General features: G+C 43.7%; 1 protein-coding gene and 1 non-coding gene across 2 annotated transcripts; both read left to right on the forward strand.

Moving 5' to 3' along the window:
• The first annotated feature begins 1,024 nt into the window (after nucleotides 1-1,024).
• On the forward strand, nucleotides 1,025-16,001 carry PANK3 (pantothenate kinase 3). The gene is made up of 7 exons (XM_072347914.1): nucleotides 1,025-1,395; nucleotides 3,462-3,814; nucleotides 5,065-5,318; nucleotides 5,913-6,089; nucleotides 6,911-7,034; nucleotides 8,713-8,838; nucleotides 9,694-16,001. Exons 1-7 carry the CDS (start codon nucleotides 1,368-1,370, stop codon nucleotides 9,742-9,744), a joined length of 1,113 nt encoding a protein of 370 aa, XP_072204015.1. The 5' UTR covers nucleotides 1,025-1,367; the 3' UTR covers nucleotides 9,745-16,001.
• A 2,891-nt stretch (nucleotides 16,002-18,892) lies between these two features.
• On the forward strand, nucleotides 18,893-18,964 carry TRNAD-GUC (transfer RNA aspartic acid (anticodon GUC)). The gene has a single exon. It is a non-coding gene; the product is annotated as a tRNA-Asp (tRNA).
• The last annotated feature ends 3,165 nt before the right edge of the window (nucleotides 18,965-22,129 follow it).

Here is a 22,129-nt window from a genome sequence, read left to right on the forward strand (position 1 = left end):
CACAGATGAATTTAAGCCACGTCATTTTTGAGCATTTTCTTCAATGAAATGCTTGTTTTTAACCTGATTTTAAAAGGCCTGCGGTGAAGGACAGGGAGTCCAGACCCTGCATGCAGCTCCAGGCTGCTGGGATCCCATCCCTGCTCCTCCACCCCTCAGCACCGCCTTGTCTCCAGCACCGAGACCCGCAGCCTGCCGATCCAGGCCCAGCTCAGTGCAGGAATGTCTCTACAGAGGCAGAAAAAGAAAGAACTAAGAAACACATTTCATCACAATGGCTTAAGGTCAGTAGGTGCTTGACCAGGGCAGGGTTCTGTTTCCTTAGCATCGCCATTGGAAACTGCCTGGTGTGTAACAGGGAAATAGACAAGAATTACCACGAGGCAGATAAGACATGAAACCTGCTCTCAGTGAGGCCGAAGCCTTGTTCTGAAACGCTCGTTTCAAACACGGAGCTCCTCACCTTCAGGCACTGGCGTTTAAAGCTTCGGTTACGAATTCTGTCGCAACAGAAAAACCACGGCAGAACTTCCCTGCGGGGAAACAACTGAGCAGAGTTTGCGGAGGTGCAGCAATGAGGGGAAGGTGCGAGCGCTCAGCTGTGCCACGCACTGAGCTTCCCCGGGGCAAACAGAGCTCAGCAAGGAGAAAGCTTCGGGGCAAGCTGTCCGGATTCAGACATTGGAGCACGCGGTAATGGAGGCGGTGTGGTAACGGCCGGGAGAACTGCACTTAATGGACAAGGAAGGCCTTTGGCACGTTGTTTCTCACGACGACGCCCAGCACACACCGCGGTCCCAGCAGCTCAGCGGGCATCCCGCCCGAACCGCCCTGCATCCCGCCATCGCGCACCACCCGACGGCACCGCGCCATCGAAGCGCTGTCCCGCAGCAGCCGCCGGCGGCGCTCTCTGATTGGCTGCACGGCCGTGGGGTGACGGCGGCTGAGGGCGGGCCGCGGCTCCCGGCGTGCGTGGCGCGGCGTGGCGCGGGGCGGGGCGGGCTGAGCGCTGCGGCAGCGCGGGGCGGGAGGCGCGGCGCCGCTCGGCCCCATTGTGTGGCGCGGCGGCGGCTGCCCGGGCCCGGCCGCCATCTTGTGCCGGAGGGCTCCGCGCCGCTGCCGCCGCCACAGCCGCCGTCGCCGCGGCCTCTTCGGGGGGCCGGGCCCTCCGCCCGGAAGCCGATGCCGGCGCGGGGCGAGGCGCTGTGCGGGGCCCGCTTCGGCCGCCGCCGCCGCTCCTGAGCCCGCATCGGGAGAGCGAGGCCCGGCCCCGCCGCGCCGCTCCGCCGCCCCCGCCCCATCAGGAGAGGGGCAGGGCCGCACCGCGCCACACCGCCCCGCAGCCGGCGGAGCTGTGCCGCCGCGCCATGAAGATCAAGGATGCCAAGAAGCCGTGTAAGGGCCGCGGGCCGGGGCTGCGAAACGCGGGGATGCGACGTCCGGCGGGTGTTCGTTTGTCTCTAATAGCGGCTTTAAACCTCGCTTCTAAATAGCACCGTCACGCGTTAAGGGGAAGTGCTGTCTGCTCGGCCTGTGGGGTGTGTGTGTAGTTGCAGGCTGGTTGCTGAGGAGGAACTTTGGTGCTGGTTGGCGTGATGGGAACGAGCAGTGGGGGCTTCAGGAGCAGCACAGGAGGCGGCAGGGCCAGGATGGGCTGTTCGGTTCATCATGTTGTATCTGAAGTCGGGGGGCTCTTGGAGAGCTGACTGCCGTTAGTTTCTTAGGCAGTGAACTTCGGAGTCGTTGCACAGATCTCCGCTCCTCCTTGGTCACACGGCTGGTGCCTGAGATGGAGCAGGCCTAGGAAGCACTGCGATGGAGCTCGGGGTCTGTGCTCAAACGAACCTGGAAACTGAGTTGGGTTCATAATAACCTTTTAGCCAGATAGTTTGTAACCAGATGCTTCATAACAGCCAGAGGCTCCTCTCGGTGGAACTGTTGAGTAGGTATTTTCCTCTTAGAGGAAGTGATCAGAGGTAAATCTGACGTAGGGCAGAGCCGCTAACCATTGCTGAGCAGATCATAGGCATGTTGATAGGAGCCCACATAGCAGAACTGAGAAATTGCCTCTGCCTGTCTCTGCTTTCACCTGTGCTGTTCTGTGCTGTGAAAGTGAGTGTAACCAGAATGACTCAGTGCTGGGTTTGTCCTAGGATAGGGGTGGGGAGGCTGAAGGCATCTACTATATTTACGTTCCTGATGTCAGTCCAGTGCCCAGGCACTTTGTTGTGGTCCTCCCTTAAAAGCCTTCACCTCAGTAATGCTGGTGCTGCTGCGTTGTTGTGAAGATAACTTGTCAGAAATGTAGCGGAGTTTGGGGAAGTTGGCTGCTGTGCTGGGCTCTCTTGAAAGAGGATGGCAAAGGGCCGTTTGAATTTCCTTTGAAGGAGTTGGGAAGTGATAGATAGAAAGGAGGACAGCGGAAGGTCTTTGGGAAGAACTTCTACTGGGTAGTTGATGTAACATTAGAAGAGGTTATGAACTCCATCATTGGAGTGTTCTTGAAGAACTTAAGAGGTTTTAAAGTGTTGGCAAGACAAGCTGTAGTTAAGCCTTCAGTTAGCGTTGCCCAGACAGTGTTCTGTTAGCATGAACGAGGCTGGTCGAGGTGACCTCAGAGGTCCTTCCCAACAAGCTCTTTCATGGTTGTTCTTCCGGGGAAGTCCATATGAGGAAGAATGACTGGCTCTTGTAAGAGGAACTTCCAAAGGTTACTTGGGGTGCAGATGATAAATACGAGAGCAAAGCATCCTGCAGAACTGCCACTGCTTGAGATCTGACTAGAGAGAAAGCATCCCGCAGCAGTGGCCCAAGCATTGTCCTATTGCAGAAGTTCTCCCTTCCTACCTAGTACAGCAGGGGGAATGGAACCTAGATATCTTGCTTGTAATTCTTAATAAACCTTTTTCTGTTGTTTATATAATGCAAAGCAAAGTTTCTACTCTTAGAATTGTAACTTGCCGAGTGTAGCATCAGTGGGATCTGTGAGCAGCTCTCTTCGTAAACTGGGCATCTTAAGTAATGCTTTCCTGTCAGCTGGAGGAACATGCGGTGCGAGCAAGAGAAGATAACTTAGAGGATGACTGTGTCCTGCCACTGCTGTCAGCTACAGTATCTAACCTGGCTTTCTCACAAGTGTGCACAGCAGTTTTTATGCTAAAATATGTCGTAGCGACAACTTTAGGAATAAAGGTTGTGTTAATCCTTCATTATCAGAAAAGAAAAAATAGTCAAATCTCTCATTTGAATGAGCATGGAGGATGTTGTGTGGTTTGGGGGGTGTTTACTGAGCATGTGGCAGCATTTGAATGTGTGAATAGAGTTCCTCGTTGTTCCGTTGTACCTTTGGTCAGAGCAATGCTGATTCTCTGTTCCTGTAAGAATTTTTGTTCTTCCTTGTTATAAAGTACAGTGCTGGTTTATTCTTTCTCACAAAGCTGACCTGTCCCTTATCTCCGCAGCATTCCCATGGTTTGGTATGGACATTGGGGGAACCTTGGTGAAACTTGCCTATTTTGAACCTATTGATATCACTGCAGAGGAGGAGCAGGAGGAAGTTGAAAGCTTGAAGAGCATCCGCAAGTATCTGACTTCCAACGTAGCCTATGGATCCACGGGCATTCGGGATGTCCACCTGGAGCTGAAAGACTTAACCATTTTCGGTCGGAGAGGAAACTTGCACTTTATTCGATTTCCAACTCATGATCTGCCTACTTTTATCCAAATGGGAAGGGATAAAAACTTTTCGACGCTGCATACGGTGCTCTGTGCCACAGGAGGCGGCGCTTACAAGTTTGAAGAAGACTTTCGCACAGTAGGTAGCTGCCTTTCCCTCCTGCTGCTGCGGGAGGCATTGCTGGTGGCAGGTTGGAACAAGCAGGGTTTGGAAAGACACAGGGAGTGCTCAGAGTCTTCACTGTTAGTTTATGTTTTCAGTCAGTGGCGTGGTCGTTTAGAAATATGCCTGCTGACATAATTGTACAGGTACCTTTTTGGAGAACAGCCTTTTTCTAATCCGTGGTGGTTTGGTTTTTATCCTGATGGGATAATGCTTAAACTACTGAGGTTTGGGTTTTCTTTCTCATGCAGTTTGTGATGATAGCGATTTGGTGTTAATGGGTATATTTTGATGAATTTAGTCCACATGGTGTTTGATAGATCTGTGACAAAGTGAATATCTCTAAGGCAATCGTTTTCAGCAGCAGAGGAGTTTGGAATTTCCTTGTTTTGGCTGGTCCTTTGACAATCAGAAGGGATTATTTGTTTAGATGCAGTTTCTGTCTGAAGGCAGTTGTTCATCTCATCATGGTAACTAATACAACACGTCCTGATTTCAGAGTGGCTGCAGATCTCTTGTAGTGGAGCAAGACTGCTTCATTATCTAAAACTCCACGGCAGTATTTTATTGGAGCAGTCCCTGGTCTGCTCAAAGTGAAGCTTCACGAGCAGGAAAGCTGAATTGAGCTTTGGGAACAGAGGGGGGCTGGCAGTCTGGAAGTGTTGTCATCTGGTACTGGTGTTGGTCAGTGGCATGCAACCCAGATGGTTGTGCTCCCTGATCTGCACCCAGGCTGCTGTCTGAAAGCGAGCTCATGCCATTCAGAGGTGCACTCCAGTATCCTACAGAATTTCTCACCTGTGTTGTTTGCTTTTTTAATGATCCTTAGTGCGCTAATAAAGATGTGATAATGGTAGGATGCTATTTAGGTGTTTATCTTAAGCTTTTATCTGCTGATATGTTAGTGCAACTCTTTCCCTTCTGAGGTGAGAGCAAGCTCACAAGCATTGCGTTGATGTGGAGATGTGCAGGTTTCACCAGTGTGACACATGGTGGGACCTGCAGGGTGATTTTGAGACCTACATTTATAGACTGATTTGTTGATGGAGGTATTCAGAGTTTACCTTTTGAGGTCTTCATTGGCTCTGTAGCGGACCAGAAGTTTCTGAATTATCCATCCGAGATTGCTTCTTGACGTTAAGCACTCCAAATATATTCATGAGTTGTGGCATATTTGAGTAATGTTTGAACAGATTGACACTGTCTTTTTTATTTTTTAAACACAGATTGGAAACCTCCAGCTGCACAAACTGGATGAGCTTGACTGCCTTGTCAAAGGCTTGCTGTACATAGACTCTGTCAGCTTCAACGGCCAGGCAGAGTGCTATTACTTTGAAAATGCCTCAGAACCTGAGCGATGCCAGAAGATGCCTTTTAACCTGGATGACCCGTACCCACTGCTGGTTGTTAACATTGGTTCAGGAGTCAGTATTTTATCGGTCCATTCCAAAGACAACTATAAGAGAGTAACTGGAACAAGGTAACTTAAATTCCCACATTGGGGTAATTACCCAATGGAACAGTGAACCTTCTGCTTTCAGTGTGTTTCTTCTCTCCTTGACTTTGTTCTCCCTCTCTGCAGTACTGACAATGCATACCTTTAATTTGCAGCTGCATTCTTTGCAGCCCTTATCTGTATTTCTCTTACTGAGATGTAGCCCATGTCTTATTTACTGGTAGCTTCTAGAACTGCTCCATGGTGAGTTTTATAGTTGATGCCTTAAGTTTTGAATCCTCTTCTGTTGCTCTACAGAATAATTAATACGTTCATGTGTGTTTTACTGGAAACAGTCAAGGATCAGCCAGTGGTGTGATGGCTTTTCAGGATATTTCCTTCTCTGATTGCATCTTCCAGCAGATGTTTCGATAGTTTTTGCCTATTTGTTAGCTCTTCTTGCACAGTTAGCTTCTTGTAAGTTTCTTACATAAGTGCTGAGTAATAACTGTTAATGTAGTGAACCTTGAACAGAAAGGGAGGCAACTTGATGTCTTGCTTCAAGGGCTTTGTTTTGTTAGTCAGACATAGTCTCTGATGATAAAGCAGTATTTAAAAGCAGCTGTTTTTCTTTATTAGTCTAGGTGGAGGAACCTTCCTTGGTTTATGCAGTTTGCTGACAGGCTGTGAAAGTTTTGAAGAAGCTTTGGAAATGGCATCCAAAGGAGACAGCACACATGCTGACAAGCTGGTTCGAGATATTTATGGGGGAGACTATGAAAGATTTGGCTTGCCAGGATGGGCTGTAGCATCCAGGTAAGGAACAGTTCCTTGATCATTATGTTTTTAGGTTTTAATTTTTCCCTCTCTTCTTATCTGACTGAAATGATGCAGTTTCAAGTATAGGGCTTAAGCTGTTAATGTAAAGAAAGCTTATTTTTTCAAAATTTACTGTAATCAAGTTACATTTGCTCTAAATTGAGGAGAATCATAATAAAAACGTTTCTGTCTCTGACCTGTCTTAGATTTGACACAGTACTAAAACGTGTAGCTGTGGAGTCTCCTTCTCATTTTTTTAATTCATGGGAAATTATCTACTGCAGATAGTAATGAGTACGTTCTGATTTAGTACTCCGCATTGGTACAACCTAAATGTTATTCTGTTTGTCTGGTTCCAGACGATTCATAAAATAAGCTCATCTCTGATTTCTTTCTGTGTTCAGAAGAGAGGATTGGGTACATACTCTGAATAAGGAAGCAAGTGAGAGAAGCTGCGGTATTCATCAGTCAGAATTAGGCACTGACTTCATTTACAGTGCCTAGGAGTGCAGAGTAGCTTTGCAGAAGGATAAGGCTACTTCTTGCTGTATGTGATTCTTTGTGAAAGTCAACTGCATACTAGGATTTTGCTGGGAGTTGTTACTGTTACAGCCCTTCAGTGTAAAGGAATAAATACACTGCTGTAGTGTCAGTTGCAGTGTTACAAATTACCTTATATAATAGGGGCGTGAAAGACAGCTTCTTACAAACAAACATGAGGCGTAAGTTCTGTTGTAGCACAAAAACCGTGTTCTGTAATTACCTCAAGTGGACACAGGTCACTTTGTATTTACTGTTTTTTTTTTCTCTTGTTCTAGTTTTGGGAATATGATCTACAAAGAGAAGAGAGAGACTGTTAGCAAAGAAGATCTTGCCAGAGCCATATTGGTCACCATCACCAATAACATCGGCTCCATTGCCCGGATGTGTGCAGTAAATGAGGTACTTCCAGTGAAAATTTTTTTATTATTATTATAGTTCTATTATTTGGTTTCAGATTAAATGACTGCCAAAGTGATGCATCTTTTCAAGCCTTTACATATGTTCTCAAGTGAAACAAATATATTTGCGTAGTAAAGAACTCAGAATTCATAATATTTTGGCAGTCTCTGTAGAAGGCTTACGTGAGTCTTCAGGCGCTGAAGCACGCACTGAGGAGTCTGGAGCAAGCCTGTAAAGAAGCTGTTGCAATCTAGAGTTGTAGGAAAGAGCAAATTACAGCCATGCACAGTAGGAGGATGGGAGGAAGTGGTCACAGTTCACAGCTGTTTGCAGCAAAGGGAAATCTGATTGGTGTTAGCAGTGAAACGTGGACTTGGAGACCCTACCTTGAGCAACTTGAAGTTAGACCTGCTTTAGCCTTTTTTGACCTGGTTGTAGCTGATGACTTCCAGCAGCTCCTTCAAGCTGAAATTATTCTTTAATAAAAGCTCACAGGACGCCTTACTTTTTGTTAAACATTGCTTTTAATTTTTACTAACATGAGACTTTGAATTGTTTTGACACCTGTCTCCTTAGCGCTTGGTACAGACATGGTTTCTTGCCATCTTCAATTTCTCAAAGCTCAGTTTAATACAGCTAGCATAGACCTGTGAAAGAATACTGAATTTAAACATAGGACGTATTTTGAGTGTCTAAACACCAGAGATTTCCTCGATAATTATCAACAAACTTTAAATGAGGTGAGGTTTAGTAACAGCTTTCTTAGATAAGTCTGTGAGCAACTCTATTTAAAGCTCTGCTTAAAATCTGTGGGGTGATAGTCTTAGAAACCTCAGCAACCTTCTTAGCTGCTGTCATCATTTTACACAGGAGATTTGGTTGATGTAGATCAACAGACTTAATATCTTGAGCTGATTATATGTAAAGAGGGAAATTGATTTAATTCATATTTCAGTGATAAGCTGATTAGTTTACCTTAACAGCATGTTCTTGTCTTCACTGTGAACTAATCAGGATAGCAAAAAATGGTAGCATGTTAGTCTTCTGACTGCATGTGGAGTTGCCATATTGGTTTTTGTCATGGCCTGGATACGAGTGTTCATCTAACACCCTTAATGCAATTACGTTTTCCTTGGTTCTCACTCTTGTATCATTAAATCAGTGTTTATTGTTGCTGACTCTTAATGTCAGATGTATTTCAGTGAATGGGGAAAAGCACGTGTTTTTTACATCCTCATATTTAATTTGATTAAAATTCACAGTTTGTTTGCAGTGTATGTGTAAGTCTTAGCCTCATCTTATGCAGACGTATATTGTGGTCTGAAGATGAAAAGAACATCTGTCTTGCTGCCTTCGGCTTCTTTACAGTGCTGCCTTGTTGCATATGGATCAAGCAGCATTGTACAGGGCTATGAAGGCACTGAGTCTTCGCTACCATTTAATTTCACTTCTGGTCTGGCTGGTTCTTTGGCTTAGTTACAGAGAATACTCACATACTTTGAAACACAGGTGCTACTCTGTAAGTTTAAGAGCTTTAATTCTTGAATGTTGGACTGTTCTTTCTCCACGGGTGTTTTAATTGTGGAACAGGTTTCTTGCTTGAGATAGTGTTGTTTCATAGCTGCTGTGTTGAGCAGCGGAAAGATTTAATCCTTTGCTGTTCTTCTCTTCTTTTCAGAAAATAAATAGAGTTGTGTTTGTTGGCAATTTTTTACGTGTGAATACTTTGTCAATGAAGCTTCTTGCATATGCACTGGATTACTGGTCGAAAGGCCAGCTGAAGGCCTTGTTCCTAGAACATGAGGTATGCTGTACCACGTTGATGTGATGTATTGTTTTTCCACTAATCAAAAGTGCCTTTATTCAGCAGCTACACGCTTACGTGTGATTTCCTGAGACAGTTGAGTAAATGCTGAAAATCAGACAGGATTTCTCAGACTACATTGATTCTGTGGGAACAGCTCTTTCAGCCAGGGCAGGAAGTACTTCAGTCTGTGTGGGCCATCTTTGTTCATGCTGCAGATCTCTTTGGGGAGGTACAAGAAATGTAAAGATTTGCACAAGGATTCAACAGCCTTTTCTTGGTTTTTTTTTGTTTGGGTTTGTAGTAGTTTGTTCTCAATTTAACTTGAGCAGTCCTCAAAGTCCTTAAGTGTTTTCTATCAAGACTGCTTTCATGCTACCACAGATACCTGTTACTCTTTTCTTCTAGTGTTTCTGCTCTCTGACTCATCTGCTTTGCAGTAGCTTCTGAAGTTACATCAGTGTGTAATGCTGAAAGATCTGAACTGCGTTGGTTAACATACAGGCAATTGGTGTTAGTGACAGGTCTGACAGCTGGGATATACAGCTTCTTGTCAAGGGGTGACAATCTTTGTCCTCAATTTGCTTGTCTATACGTATGCCACAATCAGATTTCTACCTTTTTGGTCAGATCTCACAACACTTTCACTTGTAGCTTAATGTGAGACTGACAGTGGTTGGACTTCATGCTGCTGCCTGCAGTAATAGCTTGATAATAAAGTAAAATATTTGTTTCATAGAGCTAAAAAGAAATGTGACGGATAATGCACTAAGTGGATGTTGTTCTTACTGAAGTGTGTGAATGAAAGTGGATGATGTCATGATTGACCCTGAAATTTGTGTTTGTTTTGAACAGGGCTACTTTGGAGCTGTTGGTGCTCTTCTTGGGCTGCCTAATTTCAGTTGAGATACAAGAGGTCACTACACTGAACTATTTTCCACCTGGATGACACTTATTTTTGGCAATGGGAACTAAATCTGGGGAGGGGGAATGGAAATAACAGATTTTCTGTAACTTTTTAAATTGAAAAAGTGATGAGCTACTGAATATTGCCGTTCTAAGAAAGCCGTTTTTTACTCCTTTGGGCATTCAAAAGTGAAATATTTGGGGATATCATTTGTGTTCATTAATTCTTGTAGCCATTATTGAACTTCCAGTATGCGATACATCCTTGGAAAACAAGCCTCTGGAAGAAGGAATGCCATCCCTCCAAGTGCTCTGTACTAAAATATTGCCAGTTTCCTCCTGAGGCTTTAAGCCCATTTGTTTTGTACATCACTGAACAAAAAACAATTTTTATTGGTTTTACTTCAGCATGAGCACAATTTCCCTTGAGTTCACAATCTTAAAAACAGTATGGTAGTATCAACAAAATGAGGAGACTGTAAGCAATTGTTTCCCACTGTGGCAATAGTAATTATGCTGTTTTTATGTGTAATGGAAGTATTATTAATGCTCTGTTTTTCGGTGGGAAGAGTAAAAGCAGAAAATCGGCCAAAACAGTGGAGGAAGCAGTTGATATTTTAAAGGTCTTGTGAATATACCTACCTGCCTTCTTCGCTTATTTGAAGGTTTGCCTGATTTATTTTATTTCCCCACCAGGATGTGACTTCCAAAAATAATGCCATCTGTTCTGGGGGGTTTTCTTGGTGCCTCATAAATTCTGACATCGTACATCATAAGCTTTATTACAGGCACCACAAAGCCTGTGAGAGTTAAACCCTCATAAGTTGGACTGAAAATGGAACATTACAATTCTGATGCTTTGGTTCATCAATATGGAGATTTGGAAGTTTTCTCTGCCATCCTATTGTACTGAAAAGCTGATTCCTCTGCAATTTTGTGAGTTAATCAGACTCTAATTAGGTGTTCAACATGGAAGATTGCTTGGTTGCTTTTGGTATTGAGGGTTTGTGCTCTAAAAGTTGAGGACAGCATCAGAGGTTGTATTGCAGTACTAGAAGTACAATATGTGGTGCACTCATAGTATGGAACCGTTCATCAAACTGTGGCCTTGGGATAAACTCCATGCTCTGGAACTGATCTTTCATATTTTTCCTGTGTACTTTTCAAATTGTTGTTATTGTAATAAGCATATTCCTGAGGCAGGGCATGAGATACCAGGTTTAAAAGGAGGTTATACAGTCATTAGCTATTTGAATCTGTGTGAACTAAAAACACACCCGAATTTATGATTTGATTTTAATGCAGTTTCCTATAAGTGCATAAGGAGCAACCAAAGGAGAACACGCTTGTGTTGGGTTTTAATGTGTTTTTAGAACTGGTGATTGCTCAAGTATTCCACAGCATGGCTGCATTGTATCCATAGACACACCCACCAGGTATGGTTGACCACTCAATGTGCAGTTTTCAGTTGTCCTTCATTTAATTTCAGTTCCCCGTCATAACATTGCACGGGGTTTTGTTATTGTTCTTTTTGTGTTGCTTTTAAAAAGGAAACAAACTGTCTTCCTTTAAGAGTGCAGTAACTTAGAGTGACTGCTTTGTTAAGCCCAGTGCCAATCTCAGATTCAGCTCATCTGCTGCTGCTTTTCCTACTGCTCATAGCACGTTTCCATTGTGCTTGCTGTGATATTTTGAGCTAGATGTTAAAAAAAAGAAGTACTCCCAATTCAACCAATCTGATGCTCTTCTGATCACTTCAGCACATGGGTGAATATGGCTGTTGTGGTGTCTTACAAGTACTATACACCGTGACTTGTAAGTTCTGATTGCCTGTCGAAAGTGACCTCAGTTTGGCTGTGGAACTTTGAAAAAGAAAAAAAAAGAATTAATTTTCTGAATGTTTTGACAGCCTCCTGGAAAATTTATTTTCCTTGCAAAGCAAAGTATTTTGAGGCACACTACAGCTTGATTAAAAACAGTTCCTTTGAACTGTTTATTGCTGCTTCACTTCTCATGCCGTTACTGAAGCCGTAATTGGAAGTATCTATTATGTTTAACAAGGAGCACATGTAGGAAAGAGGTGGTTACTCAATGACCATGACCGTGGTTCATTTAAACCATTTGAAACTGATATGACATAAGTACATCTTTAAGGTTAATGTTGCAACTATGGAAAAATTCAATAATAGCAGTACTCTATGGAAACTACTGTGAGAATGGAAAGGTGTGCTCTACCTCTAGTTTCCTTCCCATGAGCTTGCAAAAAAAAAAAACAATTGCTTCCTTTTGCTTGTTTTATCAGCACAATTGTTACTTCATTCCTTCCAAGTTTTCAAGCCTGGCTGTGGAGCCCAGGGATGCAGTATTTAAGCTACATCTTTTGGTTTGTCTCATTTTCTCTCAACTTAGAACTTGCTACTGGAGTCTCCAAAGGTTGGCTCTACCCCCACCAGTAGTGCTGGGCTTTACAAATGGTTGCAAGATAAGCCTTGAAATCGTCGTACCTAAATTCTTTTCTAAATTGACTGAAAAGGCTTGTATCTTTTATACAAATACCTGAAGTAAGTTGCTTTTCACCAATCTTTGCAGTTTACTTTCATGCTTGCTATTTCTCTTCCTCAGAGCTAATGGGTTCAAGCTGCTGTAGAGCAAGTTGATTCACTGTACAACAGCAGAGGACATCTGGTGTTTTCACAGGGCTGCTTTTCTCAAGTAGAACTGCTTTAAAGGAAGGCTGTCTGATACTTTTAAAGCAAAACATAAAACTCATTTTGAATGTGTAATTACTTTCAACTCAATCAGCCATGCAAGTGCCTTTTAAGTTGTTCATATAATGCCAATTTTGATGGTACTACTTAATCTGTGTGATTTCTTGACCAGTGTTGCTTATCAGATAATTTTATCAGCCATGGAGATGATCCCTTCAATCCAGTGTAGCTGGAGATGCCAGGAAAACTGTGTCAGCTTTTGGGCTGCCCATCTCCATAGCCCTTACCTTGGGGTAGTGCCTTCACACTTCTGTCTCTCTCTAGTTTGCTCTTTTTAACTGTTCAACGCACAGTTTTATTCTATCTGTATCTCCCTAAAAATTGTACTGGTTTTTATCCAGATGAGAAAAGGTATTTAATATATATATATATATATATATATTTTTTTTTTTCTGGCCAAAGAAATTTTTGATATGAAACTATCCCGGGTTGGTATGGCTGCTACACTTAACCTCATTCACTGTTCCAGTTCTTCATGGGGTAACAGCAGTTTGAACAAGAAGAGAACTTTTTCTACAATCCACCTTGAATACTTAGTAAACTTGAGTGAACATATCTTAGCAGAGGTTTAATTGTAAATACTATTTCAGTTTATTCAATTTATTTTTCTTACTAAGACTCAAAGTCAACAGTTCAGAGAGAAGCAACATTGGTAGAGTTAGTCTAGGTTGGTCCAGATTTTAAAACGTATTTGGGTGTCTGCTGTACCTTCTGAGGATCTTTGCCTGTCTTTCCCTAGGGGTGAGCAAGCACCTGTGTGATTGTACTAACCCATCATAGAATACTTCCTTTTGTATTTCAGAGTTGAGACAGCAGGATCTCATTCCTTCCATGCCACACTTACTCTCAACCTGCAAATTAAGAACAAAAGTTCAGTTCTGGCTTCTCATAGTGGAGTAAATGTTCCTTCAGTAGTACTGTGAGATATCTGTTTGCATTTGAGTGGTAGTATATTTGCAAGGTGATTATATTGCCTTTAAGGATTCATTACTAACACTTTGTCTCTATCCAGTGTAGGTCTTCAGGAAATTTCTGCTTTCAAGCAAGTTGCAGTAGCTTCTCATTCTTAAACGTTTCAGAATAACAGTGAGGTTTTAACATCTGAGATTAATCAGTATCTTTTTTTATTCCGGGGTAAGTCTCTGCTTATTCAAGGCTAGATGGTATCTTACACATTCAGTCTGACTTATACTAATGCTTAACATTCATTCAAACCACGGTTTAAACATCACTTTCACTATTCACAATCTGGAAACTGGTTGGCTCTAATTCTGAGGCAGCAGTTTGCTTGAGTTCTGAACAGAGCTCAGGATCAGTGCAGTTCTGTTTAGCTGGTCAGCTTTTTATCCCAAGTCCATTTGCACATATCCCAAGGTTAGTTCTTTCCCTTGTCAGTGTTTTCCTAGTGCCAGGGATTTCTACATGCTTTTTCTAATTATTGTTATATAAGCTTACAAGACACGTGAGTGTAATAGAGCTGTTCTTAGGTTAAAAACTAACCAGAAATACTGTGGGTCAAACTGGAAGTGTTTGACCAAGACCTGTTGGTTACAGTGCAGAGCTAGGGAAGACACTTGACACATCTAGTTACTGTTTGGTTTTAGTATTTAACACTTAACACAGTGAGAGGGAGAATAGTTCAGATCATTGTAGATAAAATGGACAAATTATTTTAAGACCTCAGATGTGACCACAGGAGAGAAAGAAAAAAACCCACCTTGTTGCACAGCATGGAGGGATAATTGTCCACTTGCATTCTTTGAGTTTTATTAGTATGTTCCAAAGTACATTGCCAGTATTCTGCCATCTGAGATAGAATATTATTAATTGCTTGTATTAAAGTCCACAAAAAAGCCTGTTTAGTTACTTTTGTTTACTTCACACGTACAAAATATATTAAACGTTTGAAAAAACGTATTTCAGGCTTTGTGAAAACATCTCAAAAGATGCTGTAATATAATTGTAATTATTTGTGTGCTAATGGAATGTGTTGGAGCAGTCTCAGTCTGCATAACTGAGTGCCAAGTCCTGCTCTCTTCAGTTTCTGAAGCAGATGATTCTCTTAAGTTGGGGCTGTTTGAGATGAGTGAGCAGAATTTGGCCTCAAGGCCTCCTGCTTGGGGAACGCAGTCATGCTACTTTGCATATTCCTGCTGGTACTGCATCATTTGTTGAAAGAGAAAAGTTATAAATAGAAATTGTAAATAAAGTATGTATAGCCTGGTCCTTGTGAGAGACTTAAAACAGACAGGGTTCAGCTTCCTGTGCTGCTTTCTGTAAGGCTCCTGACATTCCAGGTGTGCGTTACGGTACGGATCATTTTCATTGCAGGATTTCAGTGTTAACTTCAGGCTTGTTTTGTCATTGTACCTGTTATAAGCAGATAGCACCAACTAGAACAGGAGCAGCATTTGTTTTCTGCTAAAACATCAAGAAAATCAGACATTCCTTTTTGCTTTTGGGAAAGTTTTTGAAGAGATGCAGAAATACCATTTAAAATGAAACGTGTTAATTTGTCTTATCCATAAAATAAACTGGAATATGGTGTATCAGTTGCTACTCCATGCTATAAATTACTGATGTTTCACTGCTCCTCTAGCATCAGTTTGAGAGCATTGTAAATACAGACTTTGAAGGAGGTGTGTTAGTTCCAGGCCATGCAGTACAAACGATGATGATAAGACTAGGGAACTCGTATTTTGAGAAATAACAAACTAACAGCATCTAGAACATGGAAATTAGTGTGTTGATGTTATAGGATAGAGAGGGCTTTTGATAATCTGCGCTTTTCTACATTTCTGATGAGTTGGGGCATTTTAACACTTGACTGTTTGATTTTTTCCATTGACTGTCCTGTCATGCCTGCTAATGACCAATTGCTTCTCTTCTGGTGTTTGTTTTTGATGCTTAGCAAAATGAGCAGGCAGATTTGCAAAATGCAGACCCCTCATAGGATGGAGGTTCTCTCATGAGCCATTTGGTTAAGTTGCCTTATTCTATGACATTGCACTCATGTTATGTCTCCACTTCCTTGTTTACTGTTCTGACACTGAAGATGCGGTAGAAAAACGTGCTACAAATTTTTATTCGTACATTACAGATGAATATCTTTGTGTCACCTGTTAATATAGCTCTTGTAAATGATACCTTGATGCCATCTGTAACACAGCTCTTGTAAATTGTTTAAATTATTTCTTTTTATAGATTCTCATTATGGAATGTACAGATGAGACCCTTTATTATGTCACTGAATAAGTTCGTTGGGCCCTAAACGTGGCCAAGGCTGTAAGCCATCCCATCAAAACTGTAAATAACTCTTTACTGCTTGTTTGCATGAATGAAGTTTGCATTTCATTTACTTTGTCATCAGCCAACTCCTCTGTGATGGGCCTACTTTTTACAGTTCGTTTTCCTGGTTTTATTAGCATTCATTCTGTATGAATGTTGGAACAGTACTTTTGTCTTTTCCTAATAAATAACTTGAAATTGTTTGTTGGTCTTTGTGGGGTTTCTGGATGGTTTGTTTTGTTTTTTTTTTTTTCCTTCTTTAGCACCCAGAGTTGCTGAGATGTTTGATACGGAGGTTATTGCATAATGCTTCATGACAAGGAAAGGGACTGGTGTGGTTTTCATGCTGTTTACTTCCTCTCCTCTAATAAAAGCATTTACTTGAGATTAAATTCAGTTTTTAAAAACACTTCATGCCGTAAATAACTTTAGGCTTGCCTTCCAAATGAACTTGGGAGCACATACTGTTACGTGGATGACTCAGAATTCTATTTTCCTGCTGAATAAAATACAGTGTGTCTTTATAAACTGTCATTTATTCTCTCCTGAAGGTTTCCTTATGTTTTAATAGCCAAATGACATTGTCTTGAACAAGCAAGAAGTTTTCAGGACTGACGTTTGTGCCACAAAGCATGTTAGTAGTTCATGTTGTGATGGTTTTGGTGGGTCAGGGATTGTGTTTCGGGCTTCGTTTTACAAGCTTTTATCTCTGCAAACGATGAGTCTTGGTTTTAAATTGCCAAAGGTAAAGCACTGAAAATGCCACTCTGTGTTGTATCCCCATGAATTCTGGCCCTGAAGAATTCTGTGCCAAAGCCATGCAGACAGAAGCTTGTAAGAAATACAGATTCTTCTATGAGGTTGTGATGTGTCGATTTACCCTGGAGTGCATTGATTTTAATGCAGAAATGTGATGGGCTTCTTTGAGCGTAGTACCTTAAGTTTTTGTAAAGCCAGTTTGCATTTACCTGGGGCCCTGAACCACGTCCTGGTGCAGCCCAGTGTGAGCTCAGGCTAGGCTTCCAGGTCAGCTGTCTCAGCTGCATTATTTCCATCTTACCTACTGGTGAAATATAGACTTTTGTTCTATGGACAAAGTGACTTCCTCTTATTCAGCCACCTGTGCAGGATTTTTTCTTGGACTCAGAAACATCAACCTCTTATTTAAGAATCCTTTCAATGTTTCTCCTTTTAGAAATGTAGGTTAGAAATGAAGTTCAGCTTTGTCTTGAAGTGAAAGTCCCTTGCTCTAAAAGTGTTTCTGTCCATCAGCAGGTCTTCGTCAAGTATTCCATGCTGCAGTATGAAGCATCTGGTAGCCGTTGCCTTGTGCTCAGCAGTGGGGGGCGTCCCCAGCTCGCAGCCAGGATCCAGCAGAGGGAGCAGGCAGCGCGCAGCCAGCAGGGCTGTTCAGGCAGGTAGGGCTGCAGGGCTGCTGCACCGCCACTGCTGTGCTGTGCAGGCACAGCTGGGGGACAGCATTTATGCAGCCTCGGAGTGTGTGGGCGAGAGAGTTGGTCTGACAGCGGTGGGTCTGTTTTAACCTTACCCTGGTTTACCCTGGTCTTGAGAGCAATTGCTTTCAGGAAGCTGCAGTGACTGGCTGGTGGGCCCCAGAAACTGGCCAGCAAGTGACTGGTGAGAGTATCTGTTACAGTGAAGCCATGAGCTGTTACAGAGGAAGCAGCATGTACTTTCTGTAGGTATAAATCCCTCTTTCAATCAGTAAAGCTCTGCAGTTCCTGGAGGTGCCTTTCCTGCAAAGGATGTAAAACTGCCGTACAGAAAGGAAACAGTGAGCTGAGAGTGTTGAAGTTCTCATTGACATGTTTGAGTTAATGAGCAGCTCAGCAAAGATGCCACTGTGTGCCATGTGCAACACTTCACACTCTACTACCCTTTAGATTCTGGCTTGAGCAGTGGTGACTGGGAGAAACTTTTAGCTGTGCTTTACTGCAGCATTCTTCATTGTTTTTTATCGTGTAATTCCAAAGGACATTTACATATCACTTATCTGCCCTAATGCAGCTTATGCAGTGAGCACTGCCTAAAGGAAGCAGGTGATGAAATAAATTCCATCAGCTGTCAGGGAAGAAACACCAAGTCAGAGCAGACATTGGCCACCAGCCTTGAGACTGCGCAAGACCTGTAAGGTAAATGGCCTGCAATCAACGTGACGTTAAGGCAGAGAAAACACTTAAGGGTCACACTTGCAAGTTAAATTTTGAGTGTTTCCTATATTGCTAATCATGGCTGTTGGTGTGGGCAGTCTGCAAATCTGCCTTCTGTATTTCACCAGTTTACCCATAAGCAGACTGTGAGAGGTGATGTCAAAGGCCTTTCGAAAGACCAGCGAGTACCTAAGGCAGAGAAGTACTGAGCACTTCCATCTTCCCTGTGATTTCTGTTAATAGGGGTCACAGTTCAAAAGGACCCACCCTGCTTTGTTTATGAGAGCAGTATATTGAGGTGGGCGTTGTCAGGGTGAATGGATGGCCATGAGCTTTGGCCAGAGAGCAGTTAGCAGAAACAGGCAACAGCAGAGGAATGCAAGATGAGGCAGCAGGGGAGCACGGGAATGGGAGGAGGGAGAGGAGCTGTGCAGTGTGAACACCTCATGCTAAACTCGGTGGCATTAAATGTATGAGAGAGAGGGGCTGTCTGGGAATCTGGTTGCAACAACTTTGTTGCTGTTTGAAAAGAATACGTTTGTGTTTTTGTCCTGGAATCAGTGCTGGCTGCTAACAGTAGAAATGATGTCATGTGTAGTATTTGACTTCGGTTTGAGTTTATGGCCCATTATCAGCATTCCATTACAATCTATTAATTACAGCCCAGCATTTCACATGGATTTCCCAGCAAGGCCCTGCCTGAGGTCATGCTTCCCTTCCAGTCACCCAGCTTGTGAGAGCAGAACTGTGTTGCCCGGCAGTTTCTGCTTTGGGGTAAGCAGGTCCTTCTGTGACAGGCAATGTTAGTCCCGTCACGTGTACGCGTGCAGCTCAGCAGGCGTTACAAGCAGCGTCTTGTTGCTTTGGGAGCAGCCCGGTGTCGGCACAGCCAAAGAGTGACAGTGCAGGGCGGTCCTCCGCTCCTCGTTAGTATAGTGGTGAGTATCCCCGCCTGTCACGCGGGAGACCGGGGTTCGATTCCCCGACGGGGAGACAGCAGCGTTTTGCTGCGTGCACTGCGGGGCCTGGGGCGCTCGGGGCACTGTTGGACTAACAGCGTCGCTGTTCTCCAGTGAGCTGAGTTACGGACGGGGGTTGGAGCAGACTTTTCTGGGTCAGAGGATAAAGCCGTTCACCTACAGAAAGCTTGCATGCAGAAAGTCCAATCGCTGCTGCTGCTCGGAGGTGAAGGGCTGGAGGAAAAAACAACCACCAGGCACATCTAAAGAAGGTTCTTAGCGGAGCTTCCAGCCCTGCTGCAGCACTCTGGGACAACTGCAGCCCTGCTCCAGGTGACACTGGAAATCCCTTGCACCTGCAAGCCCCTGCGGCGGAGCAGTGCCAGGCACAGTGCTGCCTTTATCCATTCAGCTCTGATGCTGAGCAGGTCCCGTGGTGCAGCCCCGTGGCTCTGGGCACTGGGAATGCTGCCAGCTGGTGCTTGGAGGTAAATATTTGCCCTGTCACATTTCCATCAGGCTGACTGCACAGCCAAATATTGAGTTCAGTGCACTCTCACTTCTCGATGTTTTTTTATCATCTAAAGCTTGAGACAACTTGGAAGTGCTTAAAATAGCGTGAAGATCCCTGTGCTGGCACAGGTCCCACCTTGCTGGATATGTTCCACAGAGCGAGTATTGCAAAGGAGAATTTCAGATAACCACCCCATATGGCAGTTTTGATTTCGTATAAAAAGAAATCCCTATCAAAATCACAAGTCAGTTAAAAAGTAATTGCTGAGTTATCTGTTGTCCAGCAGGTGAGGCTTCACCAAACTACTTAAATGCAAATGTGATTTCTGGGTTAGCACTTCCTTCAGGAGCCGGATTTAGTCTCTTAGTGAGACCTGCAAAACATGGTTGTCACCACTCTCACATACTGTGGTAATGTCTTATCTCTTTTGTCTGTCCCTACCAGCAGATACCCTGACACCGATCCTCTGCAGTCCATGCATGGCAGAGACTTCAGCAGGCCCATACCTGAGCATGAGACACACTCCAGGTCCTGCAGTGTTTGGAAACCCTGTGATTTTGCTTGAGCAATTTTTGCTTCCAGGCTGGCTGCCTGGAGACTTTCATCCCTGAGAGGACTGTACTTTTTCTCTCATGTTAATAGATATGGTATTGCTAGAAACTCTTTAAGTTACAAGATCAGCAACCCCATATGAATCCTAATTTCTCTGTGCCATGGTGCGGGCACATCTTTGTACAGTTTTAAATGCCGGTGCTGCGTGGAAGCACTTGTAGCTTCATGGTTGAAGGAGCAATCTGAAAATGTGGAGTGTCTTCCTGGAGGACATCCAAGTGCATGAAAGTATTCTGCAGATGTGTCAGCCTTGCTTTGAGGTGAATATCTGAAGCCCTTCTGTAACCCGTGAAGCCCCTGAGGTGTCGATGTAGGTGCTTCAAGGTGTCCAACAGCCCTGCTTTGGCCACAAGAGCCAAAGGACCCTTTGCTGCCTTTCGCTTTCTGTCTTTGCTCTGAGCGCAAATAGACAGATACTTAACTGAATCAAGACTGAGAATAACATGGACGTGGAGACCAATCAATGACTGCTAATTTGAAAGCAATGCTCTGATATCTTTTTTATTTTTAATCTGCGATTACAGATGCAGCAAAACTCCCAAGACTTTGTCCCAACAGAAGGATGGCCACTTCTGCTGCACCATATGGCATATATTGACAGATAAGCTGCTGCCTTTCACAGCATGCTGTTTGCTGAAGATAATTTATAGCGTGCTTCAGTTAAAACTGACAGCCTGTTTCCAACGGGCTTAGAGAACAATCAGGTGGTATAAAAATCTGTGACTCTCTCTCCCAGGTAAAGTATTTAATCTTCAGTTGTTCGTGGGTAAAGGCAGTGAAAAAGAAACAGAGGTGAATAGCCTGTGCCTTTTGGCAAGTCCTGAGAAGAAACCATGCCTTGTCGCTTCCTCCCTTTTCAATATTTCTGGGAGATAATGCAGAGCAGCAGTATCAAAATACATTGAAACTGAAGCACAGACTCACCCACCCACAGCTCACTTGGATGCAGATGAAATCCAGATGTGCAAAAGCTCAAGTTCTCTGCAAGGGAAATGCTAAGTGCTACGTGAGAATAGTTGTATCTTGGCCTTTAATTCCATGGATGCTGTCAGATTGCTTTTGCAGGGACTGCAGTAAGTAGTTGTTGGCTTTAGTTGCTGCTGTTCAGATCTGATCCTTTCACATTCTGGAAAATTTAAGCAGGCCAAAGTGTCCTAAATGCATCTGCTGACAAAGGGTGTTTGCTCCATCCCAGCCTTCTGCTGCTGGAAGTGTTTCAGCCCTTGCAGCAGTCCCAGGACAGAGATGTGAATGTGAGAAGCTCCTATGAAAGTGGAGCAGCCCTGCTGCTTTTCCCTAGCTGTAGCTTTATTTTTAGCTTGTATCCTGTTTTATCCTAGGCCTATCAGAGAGATAGCAGGAAAAACTTCAGCTCCATTTTGTGCATGGTCTCACTGTTCATTCTTCCTTTTTTGTTGTTGTTGTTGGGTTTTTTTGGCTTTAGTGGACAGATTTTCTTCTTTACAGCTGTGATAACCTTGTGAAATTGGGCTGAATACCCCAGACTCCCACCCACGGCAACCATGTATTTTGTGGAGCTGTTTTCTGCAGGTGACCTCCTCCTGTGTCTTCTCTTCCACTTTTCTCTGCTTGTCCCCAGACTCTGTGACTTCCCATTCTCAGAAAAACACCCAAATTTTCTTTAGAGAAAGAAAGGTACAACATCTTCTGTGATGGGCCCAGTGTAATTCCTGACGGGATACTGAACTGCTAGTTCAGCAGTTCCTACTGCTGTACCTGGAACATGCTTACGAGGAAGGTGTAGTTCTCATCACATGTGATGTCTTTGAAATGAATCACTCTCTTCATGCTTTCTGTTGATCATGATGCTGACTTTGAATGTCTGATATTCAGAAAAACCATCCGTGTGTGTAGCTTTGTAGTAGGCACATTGCTACACCTGGCTGAGAACTACTGCGCTCTGCAGGTCTGCGGCATGCGGCAGCCCTGAGGACAGGATGCAAAATGCTCCAGCTCACAAGTTCTGCACGACTGCCATCCCTGCCAGCTGCCATGCTGCAGCCCTCAGGTTCCCATCTGCTGAGAGACACTAATGAAGTCATCTTAATCAGG

The sequence above is a fragment of the Excalfactoria chinensis genome, chromosome 13, assembly GCF_039878825.1.
Source record: "Excalfactoria chinensis isolate bCotChi1 chromosome 13, bCotChi1.hap2, whole genome shotgun sequence".
Taxonomy (NCBI): Eukaryota; Metazoa; Chordata; class Aves; order Galliformes; family Phasianidae; genus Excalfactoria; species Excalfactoria chinensis.

Coding starts and splice junctions, on each gene's coding strand:
- PANK3 (XM_072347914.1), top strand. CDS start 1,368: ATGAAGATCAAGGATGCCAAGAAGCCGT. Junction 1,396..3,461: donor CAAGGATGCCAAGAAGCCGT/GTAAGGGCCGCG, acceptor TTATCTCCGCAG/CATTCCCATGGTTTGGTATG. Junction 8,839..9,693: donor CCTTGTTCCTAGAACATGAG/GTATGCTGTACC, acceptor TGTTTTGAACAG/GGCTACTTTGGAGCTGTTGG.